This window comes from Elaeis guineensis, chromosome 3, assembly GCF_000442705.2.
Source record: "Elaeis guineensis isolate ETL-2024a chromosome 3, EG11, whole genome shotgun sequence".
In the NCBI taxonomy this organism is placed as follows: domain Eukaryota; kingdom Viridiplantae; phylum Streptophyta; class Magnoliopsida; order Arecales; family Arecaceae; genus Elaeis; species Elaeis guineensis.
The window spans coordinates 101,999,964-102,020,338 of record NC_025995.2 but is presented as its reverse complement, the minus strand read 5'-3'; the positions used below and the strand labels follow the sequence as shown (position 1 = coordinate 102,020,338).

Sequence of the window (20,375 nt, the reverse complement as noted above, 5' to 3'; positions counted from 1 at the left end):
CCTCAGCACGAAAGGTACAACCCAAATCTGGCAGTGGGGTAGGGCGCTTGGGAGCTAGCCCTCCCTCATGATTAGTTAAAAGCAATCCATAATGTAAGTGGCATATGTGACATCAGTCACCAGACAAGCAAAACTTTATTTAGTCATTAACAATAAATCTGAGAAGGGGGGTTTTCAAAAGATAATCCTCAGTAACTGGAGACTACAATTAAAGCGTATGTACCACAAACATGCATGCACAAGTAGCATATGAATGTAAAATTCAACATGGTGCAGAAAATCTAAGATAGTTAAAAATTTTGTTTTCTGAAACCACAGATATCTATGCACGCAATATGAAGGGGCACGCAGAGGAAAAGGTTTTCCAACATGCAAGGATGAAAATACCATACTTGAGACCCATACTAAAGATGACTTCCATGTGTAGTGGTAACAATAAAACTGGCACAAGTCAATTAACAGGTTGGGTTTGCTGCAGACGGCAGTGGGCCTATGCTTCAAATTTAACTGAAATATCATTAAAAATAACCAAATACTAATATAACAGTGCACCAAAAAAAATGTCATTCATGAGATGTGTACACGTCAAAGAACCTAGAAAAAATGTGTTATATCAAGGGTTTCTTTACGCAGGAATGTTGTTATAGTATAAAAGCTCTCCAAACAAAAGATCAGTATATTGTTTCTCTCAATTTGAACGCAGCTTTGCAGCTAAGGGAGCAAAAATTCTGATCGCTTGTCTCGTAGCAGATTGAAGCAGTAGCATGCAGATAAAACGCCCTTTACGTGCTACTCAGGAAATGAATATAAGACATCTCAAGCTCATCAAAGATATAAAAGAATATATTAGCATAGGAGGCCTTGGGTGTCCACTTCATCATCTCTAACATCATTGTTAAGTGTTGTGATGGGATCAGGATCCCATTGACACCAACAACGGCCATGATTATTCACTCCCAATAGTCTCAAGATGCACAATCTGGAATGTGGGCAAAAAAGAAATAAATGTTTTATATTATAGAGGTCTGGTAATAACCTTGGGAGTACCATACCTCTTGAAGGTCGTTTTCCCTCCATAGCTTCCCTTTTCGCTTGGCAAGTCCGGCAAAGAAAAGGACCATGCCATGGATGGACTCTTCCAGTTTGTGATGAACCAGCATGCAAAGAAATGCCCTCACCTGGTTTCATCTCTAGCTGGCAAACTGCACACATAAATAACTTGAACATGTTGCAGATTGGATATTCCATATTTAACCTGCAATATAATAACCATAAGTCACCTGGCCCAATATTTGCTGCAACATGATTAAATTTACATGACAAAACAAATGGTAAATCTCAGATAAACATTGATAATCCATGATAGAAATCTAGCTACTACTCTACAGGGGTGTGCAGACCCCTAACAATGATATCCATGCAATATAACAGTGACAAGAGACACATCTGGCATGGCATACTGAGATGGCATCATTACCAAGTTGGAGTCTCCATCTCCATTCACATTGATATTCTGGATACCATAATCCACTTAAAAGGGGGCTTATATGGTAATCTGAAAATCTTGCAGCTGCAGGATCAGTGGCCTCCCATATCCTTCATACTCCCTTAGGCATCCACTTTTTTAGCTAAAAGAATAAGTGTAGCTTGTAACTTCCATCTACACATTTCACATGAATAGCAAAGCAGGGACTTGAGCAGCCCTCATAATTTGTTCTATGAGATGATAGTGTACTATGTTTCATAGTTAATAACTTAAATAAAGCATCTTTTTGCATAGACTTGTGTCTGATTCTTCCAAGTCAGAAGAATATTACTTGGAACCAGAAATACATGCATTCATTATACACTGGAATCAAGGGTAAGGTTTTAATTGCTAAAATACCAAGTTATCTAAGGTCCCTCACTATTAAAATTTGCCATCCAGAGATCGTTTGATAAGCAGCTGTCAGCACATAATTTGCTCTTATTTAATAGAGAATTGCAACCCATACAACTCATCCAGATGCATCCAAATGTTAGGTAAAACATAAAAGGATGAAAATGAACAAATATGAATGGCACTTGCAGGAACAAGTAAAATTAGATTAACGAAACCAAGGTTCTCCTAAAACATACAGACCTTTGAGCGAGCACTGCAGATCCATCTTCAAACATTTCCTCGAGCACATCTGGTTCAAAATGTCCTGTACCTGAATGAGATGATGACTCAAACGATTGTTTGCGGAATAGAGATTTGAACATCCCCTTTCCTGACTTCTTCGGAGGAGGAACAGGAGGAGCTAATTTCTCTGGTGGTAATATGTCAACCACAATGCATGTGGTATCATCTCGTAGTCCCCTAATCTGTACTGCTTCCTGTGAAAGGAAGTCAAATAACATGAAGAAACCAGCAATTCTGAGGTAATTCTTGCACAGGAAAGCCATTAGAATGAAGTACCTTAACAATCCTAGCAGCTGCAGCTTCTGCTGACAAGCCATGGCTACACCTTAGAGCCTTTTCAGAAGTCAAAGCATCCCACACACCATCACTTGAGATGATAAGTCGTCCTCCAGCTTTGGGCAACTATAGCAATTACACAAACAATTTACTAGGTATGATACTATTTGTGTTGAAAACGTTAATTAGTATCACATCTAACAACACAATGGAAAAGCCAGCTAGTGAAGATATTAGTTTTAATCCTATGCAAGTCATTCCAGGGCAAGGAACCTTTTCCATCATGGAATTTATTCCTTACCAATTTGCTAAAATAATGCGAAAATGTTGGAGAAATCTCTATATATAATTCTCACTTCAAGAGCACAACTAAGTGCTGCTGGAACAGTTGGGAAACAATACAATATTTTCAACTTGAACAGGTTCCTGCTAACTGCCTGAGTGCTGGAAATTTCTGAAAATGTGAGCACAGGGGTTTCTACGTGCTATTTTAATGAATATTGGATAACAATCATTCCAAATCTTTTTCATCCATTAGTATTATTTGAAACTTTAATTGCACAAGCAACGGCACTGACAGAGCAAAAGCTACATATCAAGCAAGAAATATTTTAGGTATTTCTATATGTTTTGATGCAATCTAGAATGACATTATGAACATAAAATATAGTAAATATCAACCAGTCAAACATAAGCAGCATGCAGTAGAAAGGTCACTATAACTGGATCATCTGTTTGATTTTTTTTTTTTTTTCTAAAAAAAATGATCGCATCTTTTCAGAAAGAAAATACAAACCTTTACTTGTTTCACATGTGGAATAGGAACAATAAATTCACCAACATCCATATCTCCAATTGATCTTGACAAACACAAGCCGCCTGGCCAGCACCTAAGAGGGCCAAGCTGAAAAAAAAATTCTCTATATTAAGATATAGCAAAAATTTGAAACTAAATTGGTTTAATGAACTTTGAATAATATAAAAATCCTATCTTCTAACAATTATCTGTAAGCTATATCTGCAGAATTTAAACAACAAATGCCAAGCACTCTTTCTTGTTCTATATTGGTATATGCTATAAGATGCATGGTATCATGCTGGATATTACAGCCCTAACAAACTTTTTAGTTTCTTTGTAATAGATCACCATCTCAACTTCTCTAGATATTGAGACATCATTATGACTTGCCAAAAAAAAATATTGACATGACGTCCACCATTCATTCAGCAAAAAAAAGAATGGCTTGTTTATTTTCCTCTATCATTACCCATTAATTAAAAGTTTTGATTAAATAATCTCTAAATGTTCCACAATGTTGGGAAGTAATGAAGGTTCAAGCAAACCAGTTGAATGTAGTATAATTGAGAATGTTGAGATGTACAAATGGTGAAAAACTAGGAAGAATATGAACAAGCATGGGTATATAAGAGGCATATGGTTTGCACCAATTGAAGAAAATGCAAACAAAATGCAAGCATGTTCTATGAAGATTTGGCAAAAGCTTGGTAAGATGATGTTTTTAGAGGATGACCGAGAGGTCATGGGTTCGAAATATGGAAACAGCCTCTCTGCCATAGGGTATGCCTGTGTACATCTGAAGCTCCCCAGATCTTGCAACAGTGGGAGACTCACATACTAGGCCGCCCTTTTGATAAGAGGATGTTCTTAAATATATGTCAAAAGGTCTAGGAGGGAAGAACTATGAAATGATGAATAGAAGTCTTGAGAGAGGACATGAAAAAGCCTTCGCTAAATTTGGGTAATCTTTAACAAGAGATATTGGCAAAAGAAAATTCATGATATTATATTGAAGTAGTTTCTTGCAGTAAAGATAGTTCTAGATACACTTTTTATGGATAGATTATCTTTAAGATGAGAAAGTTGATGATGCAAAACAATCAGTTCACTTACCAATGCTTATATAACTAATATAACTCAAAATTCTGAGCAGTAAGCTGGATGATTCATGCCACTGGACAATCCTACAAATACTAAATTGTCGAAGAACTTGTTCCACTAATTCAAAAAAAACACTAATAATTTAACTGGATATGCAAGAAAGCATACCTCAGTAACCCCACCAGTATTTATTCTCCCAACTTCTCCACCACTTGCTGTTATGCGCTTCACCCTGTGACAGAATTAACAATAAGATCTAGAAAATCAAAATATTTCAATAAGTTCAGGGAGAATAGACATACTCCTCCTCATTAGCTTCCAGCCGGTGGTCTGCTGACAAACAATAACTTGAGCCTTCAGCAGATACAAATAGGCAGAGAGAATCACCAACTGATGCAACAGTAACAACCCACCCATCTATTATCACAAATGTCACAGTTGTTCCTGAAGTATGTGCTGAAAAAAATAATCAAGTAGACTAGTTAGATTTTCAAATTAATTGAATAACAGAGAATATTATGTCCTTATTTGAATTCTGTTAGATACCAGTATGTTTTGGGCTATACACTAATGATTCGTTCCTTTTTCAGAGCTATAATACTATTGATGGGTCATCTAAGGTGAAAACCCAAAATTACAATCTGAAATGTACAAAAACCAAAGTTTAAATGTTTTAAAAGGTTTTTTACCTATGCCTGATCGCAGAAAGTCTAGTTTTTGCAACAGGATGAATTGTTTAAACTTATTCATTGTCTAAGAGTGTCCTAGTCCATTAAATTTTGGTCCATGTGATATTTTACTATGTTCAGATCATTATTGATGGGATGGATTCTCAGTTTGTATGGGTTTCTCTGCAACTAATGAATTTGTTACACAATAATGATGTGTAAAAGTAGAGTTTTGGCAGCCTCCAAGGAAAGATGAAAAGTCTTTCTGACTTCACAAGCAAAGAATTTGGTGAAATACAGAATAAAGGAACATAAAATTTCAGATGTATTCTTTGTTAGACATCTCGCACTGTTCCACAAGAATTTTTTTTCCCCTGTTGGATACTGCTTGACTGTTTCTGATTAAGCAGCTAACTGAACATGATTCCACAAGCACTTTGCATCTATTTTAAATTAATGACAATGCAATACTATCAGCTGTAACAAAGTTTGCAACCACTTCTATCATGTTGAATTACTCAGCAAGTCTTTATAGTAGCTGGCAAAGAGGTACTTGATACATAACTGTTTTCTATGCAACCAATCAATTAGCAAGAAAAGAAAGTTAATTGATGATCAACGAAGTTGCTATCTGTGTGTTGTTAGCCATATCATGGTTTTGAAAGTCAAATTCAAAGAACAATTTTCTTATCAGTACTCATACCTTTATCTTGAAAATCTTTATCTGTTTTAACAAATCCTGCAACCAAAGCTCTTGGTAATGCTGCTATCCACTCATCCCTGCTAAGATTTGAAGGAATGGCACTTAAAACATTCTCTAAGAGATTGTCCTTGGTGTAAATAGCAGCTGCAGAACCATTGTGTCCGTCAAAAAGCTGCAAAAAGCAGAAACAGCAGTGTCTTACTCTGACCAGTGAAAATTAGTGGAAAGGTCTGTGGTTGACCTATGGAAACTAACCTAATGTTTGATTTTAATTTACTATCATAGGCACCACATCATGCAATGAGCATCATATAAAACTGAAATACAAGTGCAAATTCCATTCATAAGTCAGTCTTGCCCTTGTCCTTCCCCCCTTCCCTCCAGAAGTCACTTTGGCAATTCACATAATTTTAGCTTAGTTTACTGAGAATTTCCAAAGAGCTGAAGTCTGAGGCCCTTTTGAGAGTCTCTGTTACTATTGCTGAAAATTGCTTTAGGTGAAGGTAAAGAATCAACACCAAATGTATAACTTCAATCTAACTCCTCCGGCATGTCATGGACAGCATGGAGGATGATAAAACAAAGCTTCTAACAAATTAAGTAGGAAACAAATATGATGGGGATGGTATTATTGGTAAAATAAATGCCAACAAAACAACTTACGATAGTGAATAAGCACATATTACTGAGCCAAGCACCTCAGTTTGCTTTAGCTTTCTTCCTTAAGACATGTGTTTCTTTATTTCAGTTAATTATATTTTAATGTTCAAAAAGATTGCAGATAATTTCTTAGAACCAGGTTGATTTCTCATATCTTATGAGAAAGCAAGAGCATCAGGATTCGCTAGTTATCAAGTCATACAAATAAGAGAAAGTGTGAGCGAGACTCCACAAGGTAGACATGAATCAACCTACTAAACCACAATCACAACAGGAAACACCTTTACATGCTTGTGACAGCAATCTTCATTGCTCTTACAGTACCATATTTTCTTACAGTAACAGATTCCTACTAGCAAAGTCCACGTAGCACATAACAATAGCAAGGTTAGGTAATTTTTAAAAAATCATGCCCTGATATACTTTAGAAAGGGGGAAAGCATGTTTTAAAATTTTATAGAATCAAAGAATCTATTTTTTATGATGCATATAGCAACTGATATAACAAGAAACAGTAGAAAAAGTCAATAGCTCCAAATTAGCGGCATTCACCTGTATGGCTACAATAAATGACCCACCATGTTCACCCTCCATGACTCGCTGAACCTTTTTCCAAGCAAGCCAAAGCCTCCAAACACATTTAACCCCCATTAGAATCCCCCAATTTTTAACAAAAAATCAGTGCCGTATCAGTCATCATACATCAAAAACAACAAATAAGACCATCTCCACCTCAGAAGATCACACCTTTTTCACAAATTGAACTCCAAAATATTTTTTTTTTTTCTCGTTCAAATGACCAACTCAACATATTAAAAAAGGGGGAAAAATCTAAACAAGTCCGCCCAATTTTCAACACTACATCGAGGAAAGAATCGAAATCTAGGAAACTAAGGAAAGAATTCCAAAGAAAAGTTGGCAGGATGTCGGAGGAATTACCGCGAAGACCGAGAAGGTGGAGGCGTCGTCCCCGGGCACGCGCAGGCATTCGGTCATGGAGAGGGTGAAATCCTCCCCCTTCTTGCTTTGGCTCGCCTGCCCGTGAAGGACGTCCGGCTTCTCCATCCTCCTCTCGCTCAACAGTTCCTGCTTCAGCAGCAATGCCAGCGGTATCCGGGACTTGGCCGCCATCTCCCCCTCTTCTCCAACGGCACCTCTATGCCTTCCAAAACTCCAACTTTTCTGACATAAGGAAAAAAAAAAAAAAACGATCGGAAATTTCACGTTGATTTGTATGGGATCAACACATTCTATCTTTGAACGTAAAATTTGAGGAGGAAAAGAGGGAGAATCGGTACTCCAAGCTGGAGACTATACTGAGGAAATCAAAAAACGATTTCTATTCCACAGACTAGATTGGAGAGTGTTTAAAGTTAGCAATCGAAGTAGAAAAAAATGAGAGAGAAAAAGAAGGAATTTTTTTTTTTTTTTTCGCTGAGAGCAACGTGCGCGCCGGTTTCTATCTTTGATGAAAATGATGGACCAGCGTTACAGTTCGAAGAAAGAAAAAAAATATTAAATAATATGTATTTTAAATTTTTAATCCGTATAAATTTATTATCTAAACTTATACAATTTGAAGCAGTGATTTGAATGGATAAGATCATATCAATTCGAGCCATTTCTCATATTTGATTCTACTGTTATCCATTGAAATTTTTTTGAATCCATCGAAAAGAGATAAGGATAAAAAAAATATTTGATCCGGATTCGATTGGCCTTTAATCATATTTATTGTTATCATAATTTTATAAATTTAATGAAGTAATGGTATATTTTTCAGTTTTTTTCGTGATATTTTTATCTGAGCAATACTAAACTGCTGATTTTGTGGGTATAAAAATTTTATCTTTAAAATCTATATGATTTGTGAGAATTGGTAGATTCACGAGGGTAGTTGGATAACGAACTAATGGATCGGCAATTAAATGAGTTTAAAAAAAAATTATGCGTCGTATCTATCATTCATCTTTTCAGTAAATATCATCTTGACAAAAAATATTTAAAATAATGTTTAGACTTTTGAAGGCTCAAGGTGCACATTATTTGAGCTTAAAAAAGAGATGTAATCATCCTATGGAAACAAATATAAATTTAATTTTATTTCAAAAATCAACCAATTCTAATAGTTCTCAAGTCAAGATTCTGAACTGGCCGAATTGAAACGGTTTGTTTGGGCTAATCTTTTAGACTGTTTATTTTTTATTTTTGATAAAATTAAATTATTTATATTAATTTTATATAAATATATTTAAATAAATCAAAAAATAAAATCTCTTTGAAAGTTTTAAGAGCCACTTTCACACTCATTTACAAAATATCCCTAATGTGCTTCGCAACGTAAGCTGCCACCTCATCGCCACCGCCACTCCCTGCATACACCTTTTATCCTGATCAACACAATAGTCGAATCACCCTTAATAATCATATGGTCCACTGTCAAGGTCCATCAAGCATGTACTATCCCAATCCAAGCGGTACGAACAGACCGTTTCCTTCATCCTAGTCAAGCACACATAAATCCAGTACTGGTATTTATTTTGTTTGTGGCCATAATTAAGTCGGGAGACGGGAATTGGCTTCCGCTTGTTCTTCTTTCCGTTAAATCGCACGGACTTTCCGCCGGAGAGAGAGCTGATTTCCTGTTTATCCCCGGATATGTTATCTCCCAATTCTCATCAAGTGCACAGCGTTCTTTTAAGCAAGTTGAGAGAGATGAAGGTAGCGGTGATGAGAATCTAGGCGAAAGCTGTCTTATTAGAAAATGTAGCGTAGGTTGCTGTTAATATGATTGATCGGTTCTTGCTTGCACTTGCTTCGTATTTTTTATTACTTTATATAAAACAATACAGTTCAGGTGTTTCACATACTTATGGATGTGCATACACACACAGACATATATATATATATATATATATATATGTATATGGTTATGAATTGATCATTCAAACACTGGTTTCGATCTACACTGGCAGCTTCAATCAAATTGAAGTAGCATACCGATTGCATATCGATGGGTCCATGACATGGTTTGTCTGAAAAGGTCTTGCTGTCAAAGCTTGCTCCGGTGACAAGTATTTCCGAGCTAGATAAGAGAACCAGCGGTCATGGTGAAGGCCACGGGGGAAAAATAAGAGTGTGATCCCAGGGCTTTGTTGGTGTCATATGAGGAGAACGTGGAAGAGCTTAAGCTGCTTCTAAGAGATCTGAGCGGATAGAATTCCACGTGGAAGGAGCTAATGTACTGGGAACATGGTGAAAATTATGAGAGCTGTGTACCACGCGCAAAAGGAAAAAAAAAAAAATTGAGAGCCAGGAAAAGAAACCATTCTTGTTTGTCCTGGGACTGGCATTTGGCACTTTGTGAGGTAGGTGACCGGCTCATCACTTCGTATTATATCTAATTGAAAGGAGTATTGGATGGATGCTAGGATGTCATGATTCTTATAGACGAGCTTGATGCGCCAGTTATTGCTTGGTTTGAACCAATTGGAGATGAGAAGCTAGAAGCAGGGGAGCTAGCTTGGACATGTCACTGGTTGGCGACAGTAACATTAGCCGAATAAGATGTCTTTGATGCTTTAGAGGTTATGAGAAGTGCGAATCACGATAAGTCATGCCCTATTGAGCTCCACTAGTCTAGGAACAAATAACATTATATGATTGAGGTACAACATCTCCCCTGAGAAATGAACTGAGATCGCTGATTGATGACTTTTTCCTGCCAAATGGGGGACGCAGTTCATCACAGCCGGTACTGTGAACCAGCGAAAATTCGAATAAGCTGCCAGGGGATTTTAACCATCACATTTTGTCTCTTTCACGAGCAGGCTCAAGTGGATGCCATGCTAGGCCTCTCTCAACGCACGGTCGGTAGGCCTCTAATTGAGTTCAGTATTTCCCATCACATTGCTTATGCAGTGAACAAACTCCACCAGAGCGTAAAAAATAAAATAATCTAGCACACGAATTTATGAATATTCAGATCCCATTATATGTGCACTTCAATTTAGGGTGAGTCCATGAGATTCCACGCACCTACTGTTCCTCGTGTACCCGTGTTGCATCGTAAGTTAATTATTTACTCTTGACATCAGATTTGTTAAGAAGAAAACAAGCATATGTGCATCTATCAGAATCCACTGCAGAAAAAGGTGTGAACCAGAAAAGAAAGAAGAACGAAAGATAAGAGTTAGATTAAGAACGAAAAGATACAGTTAGAGATTACAAAACGTGAGCATGAATCTCCCAAAGAAGAGTTGGAGAGTCATGGCGCCACGCGCACAGCAGCACAGATAAACCACACGAACAGTTGCTCTCACGTCCTTTCTACGGTTCTACCAGACGGGCATGCATTACACGGACGTCCCCTATTTGCTATCACAGCCTCTGAGGCAAAGTGTTCTCACAAACCAAAAACTACCAAGGCTGCAGACTCCTCTGTACATATTTTTTTTAAAAAAAGAAAGCATAAATGCAGCACATTTATTATTTTCACTTATCCGTTATTCCAGGCTTGAGAACATATTCACAGCCATCAAAGCCCCCACTCAGCGATCTTCCATCATTAAAATCAAGAGCCGGTTCTACAATCTGGAGCGCCTTATGCATTTGATTGGATTAAACAAACCATGCCGACGAGCGGAAGCAAATGACTGCCTTCCATTCAAGGACGTAATAGGCTTTATATCCCACCCTTCTACATTCTTAGGAACGCAAACATCAAAAAGGATCTGGCCCAGAACACCATGAGCATTGATGCTCGGTACATTCTGCATGTGGAAAGATTCACCCTTTTTCTCATCTTCTCTAGCTTCGTACTCCATGGAGCTTGGTAAGAAGAAATGATCTGTTGGATCAATTGCGACTCTTCTTAGACTCTCATTTGAGGTTACTGCAGCCTTATGGAGACTGCAAACAGACTCGGGTATTTCGTTGGAGGAACCTCCCGCACATGCCGTTTCCCCATGCGATTGTTGCCTTCTTTCGGAATGGACTAGAGCTGCCTTGCACAGCAGTTCACTAACAGCAGCTTTGTATTCAACTGGGTGATGTTTGTAATGACCTGCTGATGGAACCATGTCAGCCAAAATTATATACAGATAGCAAGTACAATAGATTACTGGAGAACTTAATAATCATGTATATGCTTTTCTTTAAAATAAAGGGGCTTGTACCAAAGCAGAACAAAAGCTTGCCATTGCAAAAGTTGCCTATTGCTTCCCTATTTAATTTCCCATAAAAAGCAATTCCTGTTTTGGCAAATTCTAGTGAAAATAGATTCCCAAATCATGGGATCAAAAAATGCTCTCTACTTATGATGAGCATAGGAAGCAGATCTGACTAAGCCAGCGACCCAGGTTTACAAATTGGAAGGGCATATTTTCACAGGATGTGAAACCAGAATTATTTTTCAAACACAAAAACAAGGAGATAAAGATATCAAATTAAAATTTATTGTTGAAAATATCAAAACATATCTACATCGGGCAAGCAAATGCCGCTGCACAAAGAGCCATAGCGTAGCTCGAGCCAGAGCTTTTGAGTTTTCCAATTAAGTTCCAATCCGCCAAGGAGTGTGAGTCTTGAACGGAGGCATCAAAAGCCGAACCATAAAGATGCAGCACGACCTACTGTTTCAACCGTAGAGTCGACCAAAACAGAAGCCTTAGGCGAGATAGGTAATGAAAGAAAGCACTGGACTCACCTTCAAAGAGCAAAAGCATTAGTATTATTATAATATAATATTCCGTTATCCCGTTCTAACAGCCCTCCGATCAATCTTCCTTTCCGTCAATCCTTTCCTCGCTACATCCCAGGGTCTCTTCTACCATAGGTTTTGCTCCTACCCTTACCCTAGATAGACTATCGGTAGTTCGTGAGGTACTACTGACTGTATGAGCTTATTGTTTGAATACTATCTATTCTATTTAAGAGATAACTGATTCACCAATAGTAGAAACCCGACTCCTCTTTAAAAGGTAAGAAAGAGTTCCTGATCTTGACTCTCTCGGGGGTTCACATGGGGATGGGAATGCGGATTTGGATGCCTCGTATGATAAGGAAAAGAGTTTTCCCAAAGATGAAGGTTTCTGGGCAGATAACTCCCCCCAAGAAGAAACCTCATCTTTTCATTTCACATCTCTGTTACGCAGAGATGGGAAATGAAACTCGGCCTTCTTTAAAGCCTTATGACTCCCATCCCATCAAGTTAGGAACCAAAGACTGAAACTAGCCTAGCCCCAGTTTGGCAGAGATCAAGGTTCCTTATAGTCATTTCTCTTTTCTATCGTGACAACTCCTCTTCCCCCTTATTTACCCCCTTGCCTTGATGGAAATTGTCAGTTCGGAGCCGTACCTTCAGTGTGAACAGAGTCTAAGAGCACGGAAAAATAAGGAAGAGCCTAAGCGCTATATGCCCAAGTATTCGCGCTAGAACAGCTTCTATAACCACTTTTAATATCCACCATTAGGGATTATCTTAAATGCGATATAGCTCATTTTTCACGCTTTTTTGTATTCTTGACTGATTCAATTGATAACCAGAGATAATGGTCCAATCACGGGCTTATAGCGGGCTCTCTCTCTTCAGGTGAAAAGCTCTTTTCAAGCAAGTGACAGAGAAGTGGTCAATTCATAGGTTGTCAGGTGTTGCGAGGCTTCACCGATTGAGAACACCGAGCCCTCTGGGCTCAGGTTCCTAAATAAGAAGGATGGCGGCGTTCGTTCTTAAGTTAAGAAGATTGAAGGGAACTATTAGATTAGCTAGTCGATACAATTTTCAAGTTGCCCTGACTTGTTGTGTCATAAAGCAATTCCAAGCAACAGTGTAACTTCTAAAATATTAAATTATGTTGACGAGTGATTTGATGAGTTCTCCTTTGGATGAAATGGCTTGAAGAGTTTTATTTTCATTAAGAACAAACCATAATTATCTTCAGAGTCTTGGTAATATATACATTCAAGGAGGTTATATTAGATTGTCACTTGTAGTATAATGAACCTTCTTCTCTGTTATTTTCTTGTCATAACAAAATCTAGAAGGTGATAAAGACTTCCATAAGATGTCATGTGATAGACTCCTAAAGAACTTTATGACCAAGGCTGCACTAAGATGTCATCGTAATCTTGTTTAGAAATAATTTTTGAACCTAAGATCCTTGCATTTATTTTTGGACACAATATATATACTAGTACACTACCCAAGCCCATCTAACAACTTTTTAAGCTTTAACATGCTGAATTATTTTTTCATGAACAAAATGACCTTAAGATCATTCTTTACTTAGCTCAAAATGGTAGTTTCGAGCCCAAATACCCTTCCCCATAGCAATGTAAAGACGCATTGTCACATTTTCAGGAAAAAAAAACAGGATGATATATTAACTGTCAATTCTAGATGTCAGAATTAAAGGAAACTCTTAAGAATTTTAAGCCCAACATTTTTTTACACGTTAAAAAGTTAGATGTTAACTACCCTCCACCCACAAGATTAGCCTGGGTAGAATTAACTCTGTTGCAGGCTACTGTGTAGGACTGGACTTGAAGATTTTAAGAGGCTATGGGCAAGTTGAACTAGCTATTTCAGATATACATCAATGAGAGATGGCATGAGAATAGAGAAAAATACCATTTCTGTGGAGCAGATTTTAGAATATATCTTTTTAGAGATGACAAGATCATCCATGGAGATTGATTCTCTCTCACAGCCATGAACATTGACTCTCTCTCTCTCTCTCTCTCTCTCTGCTAATCATTAAGAATTTTACAAGTTAGTCTAAATGTTGCTACAAGCACAACTTCACATCCTATTAAACCAGGGCAAAGTATATAGATAATGAAAAGGTGTGTGACCAGTGTTGGAAGAGAGAAACATTAAGGCTCATATTAGATAATGCAGCCTGGAGAGGAGTTATTTGATAAATCTATCAGTTCTAGAATTTTGTAGTCTCGATACATCATGGGTTGAGACCGTGTACTTTCAGCAATGTTATTTGTGTAGTTTACATATTGAAGAATCTGTATATGCCTATAAAATCAGTGGAAATCTGCTTCATTATAGTATTCCGCTTGCTTACTAGCACGACATCAAGCCATTAATCATTGTGTACATGCAAATGTTGATCAAATAAAATTTGTATGTACGGGACCTTCTGCAACTTGCTTTCAATAATAGTAAGTCTAATATACACATTAATCAGTACTTCACTTTAAAAATATCTCTAATATCAGTAAAATACCTATAAATGTTCATGATTTGGTAGCAACTTGAAATGCACAGATAAAGTTGAAATGATCTAAGAACATACCTACATGAGGGGAGCTGTTCCATTTTATCAGTTTAACATCACCTCCAAGTTCTTGTAGGCGCTGAGTAAAAGTACACACAACTGGGTAGGGGGCAAGTTCATCATCGTCTGAACAGAATATGAGAAATGGGCCCATGTTCTGCATGCACAAAACACAAAAATAAATTGTATTGTTAATAAACAAAAAAATTTCATGAACACAAAAAAACATGCTATGGAAGGTGTAAATGGGCTCAGAGCCTTACAGCTGAAGAGTACAGGGTCTGCCAATACTCAGCACGCTGTGCCTCAAATCTGTTTATGAAGAGAGTATCTAGACCAGATGCAAGGGCTTTGGCCATCCATGATACAACTCTAGGTGGGTGAGACATCTTGAGGATGGAAGGATGAAGGACAAACCGAGTGCCCAAATCACTGGTAAAATCTACAGGACTAGAATCATATATTTGACCACATACACAGTCTCTTACCAGTTGATATTCATCCTTCAAGGAGGAAAAAAAATTCTTTCAGGAAAAGTAAAATATTTTGGTAAACAGATGAGTGGACATTAAGAGGGCTGCTGTAACATGCACGGTATTAATCAAATTCGATAAGAACTTCCACATTAGCAACTAGGGATCAAAAAGCACCAAATTTGATAACTTATTAAGGGAAAGATGAAGTAAGACCATGCAATTGAAGATGTTGCACATATGTCAGGGAGGCCTCCATTGATTGTATATGAACAAAATATGAGTCCAAAGGTAGGGTAATAAAGAGCTTAGCTAATGGAGAAACTGGCTCTTCCAGGAACCAACAATGCGTAAACCATGTCAAACCAAGACCGATCAATATCCGAGTGGAACAGCTTCGAATTTCTCCTAGAATAGTTTCTTGAGTGAAATTCAATTCAATGAGTAATTCAAAGGAGAAATTCATTTTTGGTGAGACTAAATCAATCAATAGATTTAATTCTTCAAATTATTCAGAATTAAAGGATCTGTTTTGTCATTTCTATGAATATAATATTTTAATTATGTTTACTGGATAACTTTTTAATTTGTATGTTTTGGAGTAGATCAAAGTTTCACTATATAGAGTAAGAACTCAGCAGGACCCGCAATTGTCAGATAATCTTCAAAAAAAAAGGGTTAAGAAAAGAACCATAAAGTAATATGTGTTGCAAACATAAGATTTTCCATGCAAAATGGAACTAGAACTCAAGGAATATTAGCGTACCAGACTAAGTTGTCCCTCACATTTTCCATCGATCAACTGACACAAAGAAGATATATATTAATGTATATTATCAAGTAACCTTGTTAAAGTGAAAAAAGGAAAAGAAAGGAAATTGGTAAGCTACATATAAAGCATATCAATATATTGTATTAAAAAACACACCTGAAGAACCTTATACATGCACCCTTTTGCTCCACCGGAAAATGCCACAAGTGTAATAGGTAATGGTCTAATCTTTACTTCCTGTCACTCAACAATGTAAAAAAGGATGCTGATTATAGTTTACTCCACAATAATGACAAAAATGATGTGCAAAATAACCTAATAATCATGGGATTATTACATGCACATATAGTCCAAAAGGTTATTTTTTTCATGCTGTGAATGCATATCTGGACCAATCACCAATGATGCTCTGGATGTCCTACCAATAAGCCACAAAAAGATGGAAACTAACCTAAAATCATGGTTTATTCATACTATCCCTGGAAACTTGTCAAATGCCTGTTACTTCCAGAATGCACACACATATACAGAAACAAAAAAAAAAAGGAGAAAAAAAGAAGCAGGAGACAACCATCTCATCCACAAGGTGGACCATTCAAGCAGATCACCACTTACTGTGTATATAAAGAAAACCCAAGTCTCTCACTTCAGTGACACTTAACTAAACAAGAATAGGATTACCACTCATTCCACAAATTATATGGCAAAAAATCAGTAGACACATTAATTCCATAATTTAACAGGATAATAACTGCTCACTGACCTTAACAAGCTCTTTAAGAACACCATCGGCCAGTAAAGTAGCCTTCTCAGGGAAGAATCTGCAAAGATTATTTCTTATGAGCTACAACAAGTTTTGGGTTACAAGAAATATATGATAAAAAAATATTTAAATAAGAAAGTTGTAGCTATTCAAATGAAATGATGCAATGAAGAAGGGTACAGATATTAATTAAATTTAATGGAAGTAATCATTAGGATCTTGATTCTTAATATTCATTCTACAAATCTTGTCCTTCACTCTCTAATATCAATCAGTATAAAACGGTCCTTAGGCTTGGTACCATAACATTAGATTCTTATAGCTGAACTTCCATCCTTACCATCCTCACATGTGAATCATTGTCTCCAAAACATGTTTCCTTGGTCTAACACAATTGGTTCATCATGCAGTCGAAACTAGATTTCTGTAAGCATGGACCAATTAGAAAACAAAAACTCTATGTAAGGCCATATAGCAGTGTGCTATATGCAAGCCGCCCAAAAAGCATGTCACTTCAAAATGCTTAACTTATAAGAAGGGTTTTCATCATATACAATTAGCCCCTATATCTTTCTCAGGATTTAACATAATAATCAACTATCAAACAATTTAATCTTATATAGCAGATAGTCAATCTTGAGAGTTTCGAAACCTCTTATGAAAGTTCATGTTTATTAAAAATCATGCATGTTATTTCTTTTTTCATTGTCATATTACATAAAATCAGCACTTTTTCCATGCATGTAGTTGCAAAACAGAAAACTCTAAATTGATAGATTTGTGACACTACAATATTTTCAATTTCCTCAAAATCTTTGTAAGGGTGTGAGGACCCATCTAGGTGTGTATTTAGTCCCACATTAACTATTCGCTTGGAAGATCTTGGGCACTTATACAGAGCCAAAAAATTCAAATAATACCTTTTGACTAATCTTTTTGGACGAGATTTAGGTTATTACAAATGGAATCAGAGCCGATTTAGCCCATAGTCTATGTGGACTATAAGGCACTGCAATATGAGTTCATTGGGTTGACCATGAGCCAATTGTCATGTCTATGCATGGATTTAGATCCTTAGCTTGGCAAGGACGTCAGTTCTTAAATAGGGAGAGTATGTGAGGACCCATGTGGACATGTATTTGATCCCACACATCGGTTATTCATTAAGAAGATCTTGGATACTTATACAGGGCTGAGGAACCTAAATAATACCTTCCAACTAGCCATTTTGGGTGAGATCTTGAGTTGTTACAAAGAGAATACTAGAAACATAATTAATCACTTAGATCTAGCATCAAATAAAAGATTGCAACTTTTTCACACAACAATCCCTACAGAACCAGAAATCTACCTAAAACGCAATCTATCTAAAGTTAAAAGATTTGATTCTCCCAAGAGTCTTGCGAAGGCATACAACATCTAATAATCTTCTAGGAAACACAAATCCATCAAAATTTCTTCTTGTTTTTCTCACGGTTGCCGAAATAAAAGCTTCCATTTCCACAAAAAGTTTATTTCGAAAAAAAAATCTCTGCTTCCTAATAACATCATGCAAACAATCAGCAGATTAAAAAAAACCAAAAAAAAAAAAAAAACTTTATACATACATACATATATATAGAAAGAAAAAAGCATATCGTCCAGATCATGCACCGTTTCCTCATCAAAATTGCCGATACGCAGAAATCATAATAATTGCAAATAGGAAGATAAAAGGATGGAAGAATTAATGCTTACAAGGTGAGGAAATCAGCATGGCAGATGAGCGAGCTCCACCCGAAGGACGAGTAGAGCTCGATGAAGGGCTTGAGGTGCCTCTCCTGACTCGACAGCCACGCGAACACCACGACGATCCCCTCCCTTCCGTCCTTCCTCCCCCAGTAGAAGCGCCCTCCCTCCCCCCACATCTGCGAACCAAAATCGATGCCGCCGGAGCTAGGGTTTCGTCCTCCGATCCAAAGGAAAGAAGAAATAACCCTACGACGACCAAGTCTGCTCCATTACCCTCATCCCGAAGAGACGATTCCGAGCTCCGATCGGATCCAGAAAGCCTAATTCTCGTAGACAAAGTCTTCGACTCTTGTCCTCTAAAATTTTAAGGGGGAGTTGGGAGGGGGGGAGGAGGTGAATGGAGCTCTCGCTCTCTCTCAGGGGGCTTTATTTCACTGGAAGAAAGGGTGGGTACTAGCGTGCGCCAGGAATTGAGATGAGAGGGATGGTCTCAGCCGCTAAGGGCAAATTAATGGCTATCCTCCGGACACCCGCATAGAGATACCTACAAGGACGCCTGGCATGATGGAACTCCGATTTTAAAAAATAGACATAGGTTAATATATATTTACACATTATTCGGGATATAGAAAAATCTCAGCATGCTTGCAGGTTTGGATTAGGACGTCGCTTAGGCTAGCCATTAAGTAGAATCACACAAGCCTGCATGTATGGCACAATTTGTGATTCAAAAAGGTCATGCATCATTCTCAATATAAATATATATATATATATATATATATATATATATATATATATATATATGTGTGTGTGTGTGTGTGTCAAAAAAGATAAAATATTACGTATTATTGAGCCTCTCCATCTTTGCTAAAGGATATAAAAATAATATGCATGGTAAATATTTTACAAGAAATGCTAAAAGAAATGATGTTATATTGAACCTCAAAGTTTATTATATATGGCAAATAGGTTGAAATAGAAGTTTAGTGGATCTAATTCATTATTTTTATTTTATGATTTGCATAGTATAATTGTCAAAAGGAGATAAAAAGCATCCACATATAATTATCAAAAGGAGATAACAAAGCATCCATATATAATTATCGAAAGAAGATAAAAAGCATCCACATCTATAGTAATCTAATATTGCCAAAAATATACTAATAAAATCAGATTTGTTGCTTGTTCTGATAGGATGTGAGGCTATCGAACCATCTCATCTCATTTTTATTTGAAAATGAGATTAGGATAAGAACAAGATTTCAAAATCCATCCACATAGGAAATAAATAAGAAAGAAAGATAAATTTATAAATAAAAATTTAAAAAAATGCAACCAAAAGGAAAAGAATGAAAGAAAAGAAACAAAAAAGATATTTAGAGAATTTATATGAATGTTCGACCTATTAAATATGATAGAACAGTAATGGACTATTTCACAGAGAAATTGAGATGAAGATTTAAAATCTTGATTATTCTTACTATAAAAATTTAGTTTGCTGTATTTACAGTAAATTTATTGTTTAACCATTTCTGTAATGTCCGGATAAAATCTTTATGTTAAGTATCAAGTACTTCTTCAAGAGATTTTGATGACATTTTAAATATAATTTTGAGAGATAATTTGCTAATTTTCTATGTTTAACTTCTTCCATCACAAGATATTTAAAGGTTGCTTTATAAAATATATATAATTTATAATTAAAAGAAGAGCATAGGTTTTGCTGATCAAGAGGTTTTTAATAAAAATATGACCGTAATAGATGATCTAAAGATTTTTTCCTTTTTTTTTTTTTTTTTTGCCTCCTTTCGGGAAGAGGAGGTTGTGGACGGCACCCCAAAAAAGTTAAACCTTTTTCTTGTTTTAGCTCCTTACATGCATCACGTGAGCTGGTTCGTGCCGCGTTTATGTCCGAGTGAAGACCCAAAGTCAAAATGAGGCAATAAATTAGAGAAGCGCTTTTTACCAAAAATA

General features: G+C 36.7%; 2 protein-coding genes across 6 annotated transcripts; both read right to left on the bottom strand.

The window, feature by feature from the left end:
• Positions 1-458: 458 nt before the first annotated feature.
• On the bottom strand, positions 459-7,817 carry LOC105041375 (probable protein phosphatase 2C 12). Of its 2 annotated transcripts, XM_073254162.1 has the most exons (10): positions 7,670-7,813; positions 7,311-7,553; positions 5,712-5,883; positions 4,643-4,796; positions 4,509-4,572; positions 3,237-3,344; positions 2,441-2,566; positions 2,123-2,358; positions 1,053-1,255; positions 459-979 (listed from the first exon to the last, which is right to left on the bottom strand). In XM_073254162.1, exons 2-10 carry the CDS (start codon positions 7,500-7,502, stop codon positions 966-968), a joined length of 1,269 nt encoding a protein of 422 aa, XP_073110263.1. In that variant the 5' UTR covers positions 7,503-7,553; positions 7,670-7,813; the 3' UTR covers positions 459-965. The 2 variants fall into 2 exon arrangements, with proteins under 2 accessions (XP_073110263.1, XP_010916634.1); XM_010918332.3 differs by having other exon boundaries at positions 7,311-7,817.
• Positions 7,818-10,540: 2,723 nt separating this feature from the next.
• On the bottom strand, positions 10,541-18,858 carry LOC105041376 (uncharacterized). Of its 4 annotated transcripts, none has more exons than XM_010918333.4 (7): positions 18,408-18,847; positions 16,671-16,728; positions 16,064-16,144; positions 15,902-15,937; positions 14,926-15,165; positions 14,681-14,819; positions 10,541-11,439 (listed from the first exon to the last, which is right to left on the bottom strand). In XM_010918333.4, the coding sequence occupies exons 1-7, from the start codon at positions 18,575-18,577 to the stop codon at positions 10,958-10,960; spliced, it is 1,206 nt and encodes a 401-aa protein (XP_010916635.1). In that variant the 5' UTR covers positions 18,578-18,847; the 3' UTR covers positions 10,541-10,957. The 4 variants fall into 4 exon arrangements, with proteins under 4 accessions (XP_010916635.1, XP_010916637.1, XP_010916638.1 ...); XM_010918335.4 differs by having other exon boundaries at positions 10,541-11,436; positions 18,408-18,840; XM_010918336.4 differs by lacking the exon at positions 14,926-15,165 and having other exon boundaries at positions 18,408-18,858.
• Positions 18,859-20,375: the final 1,517 nt, after the last annotated feature.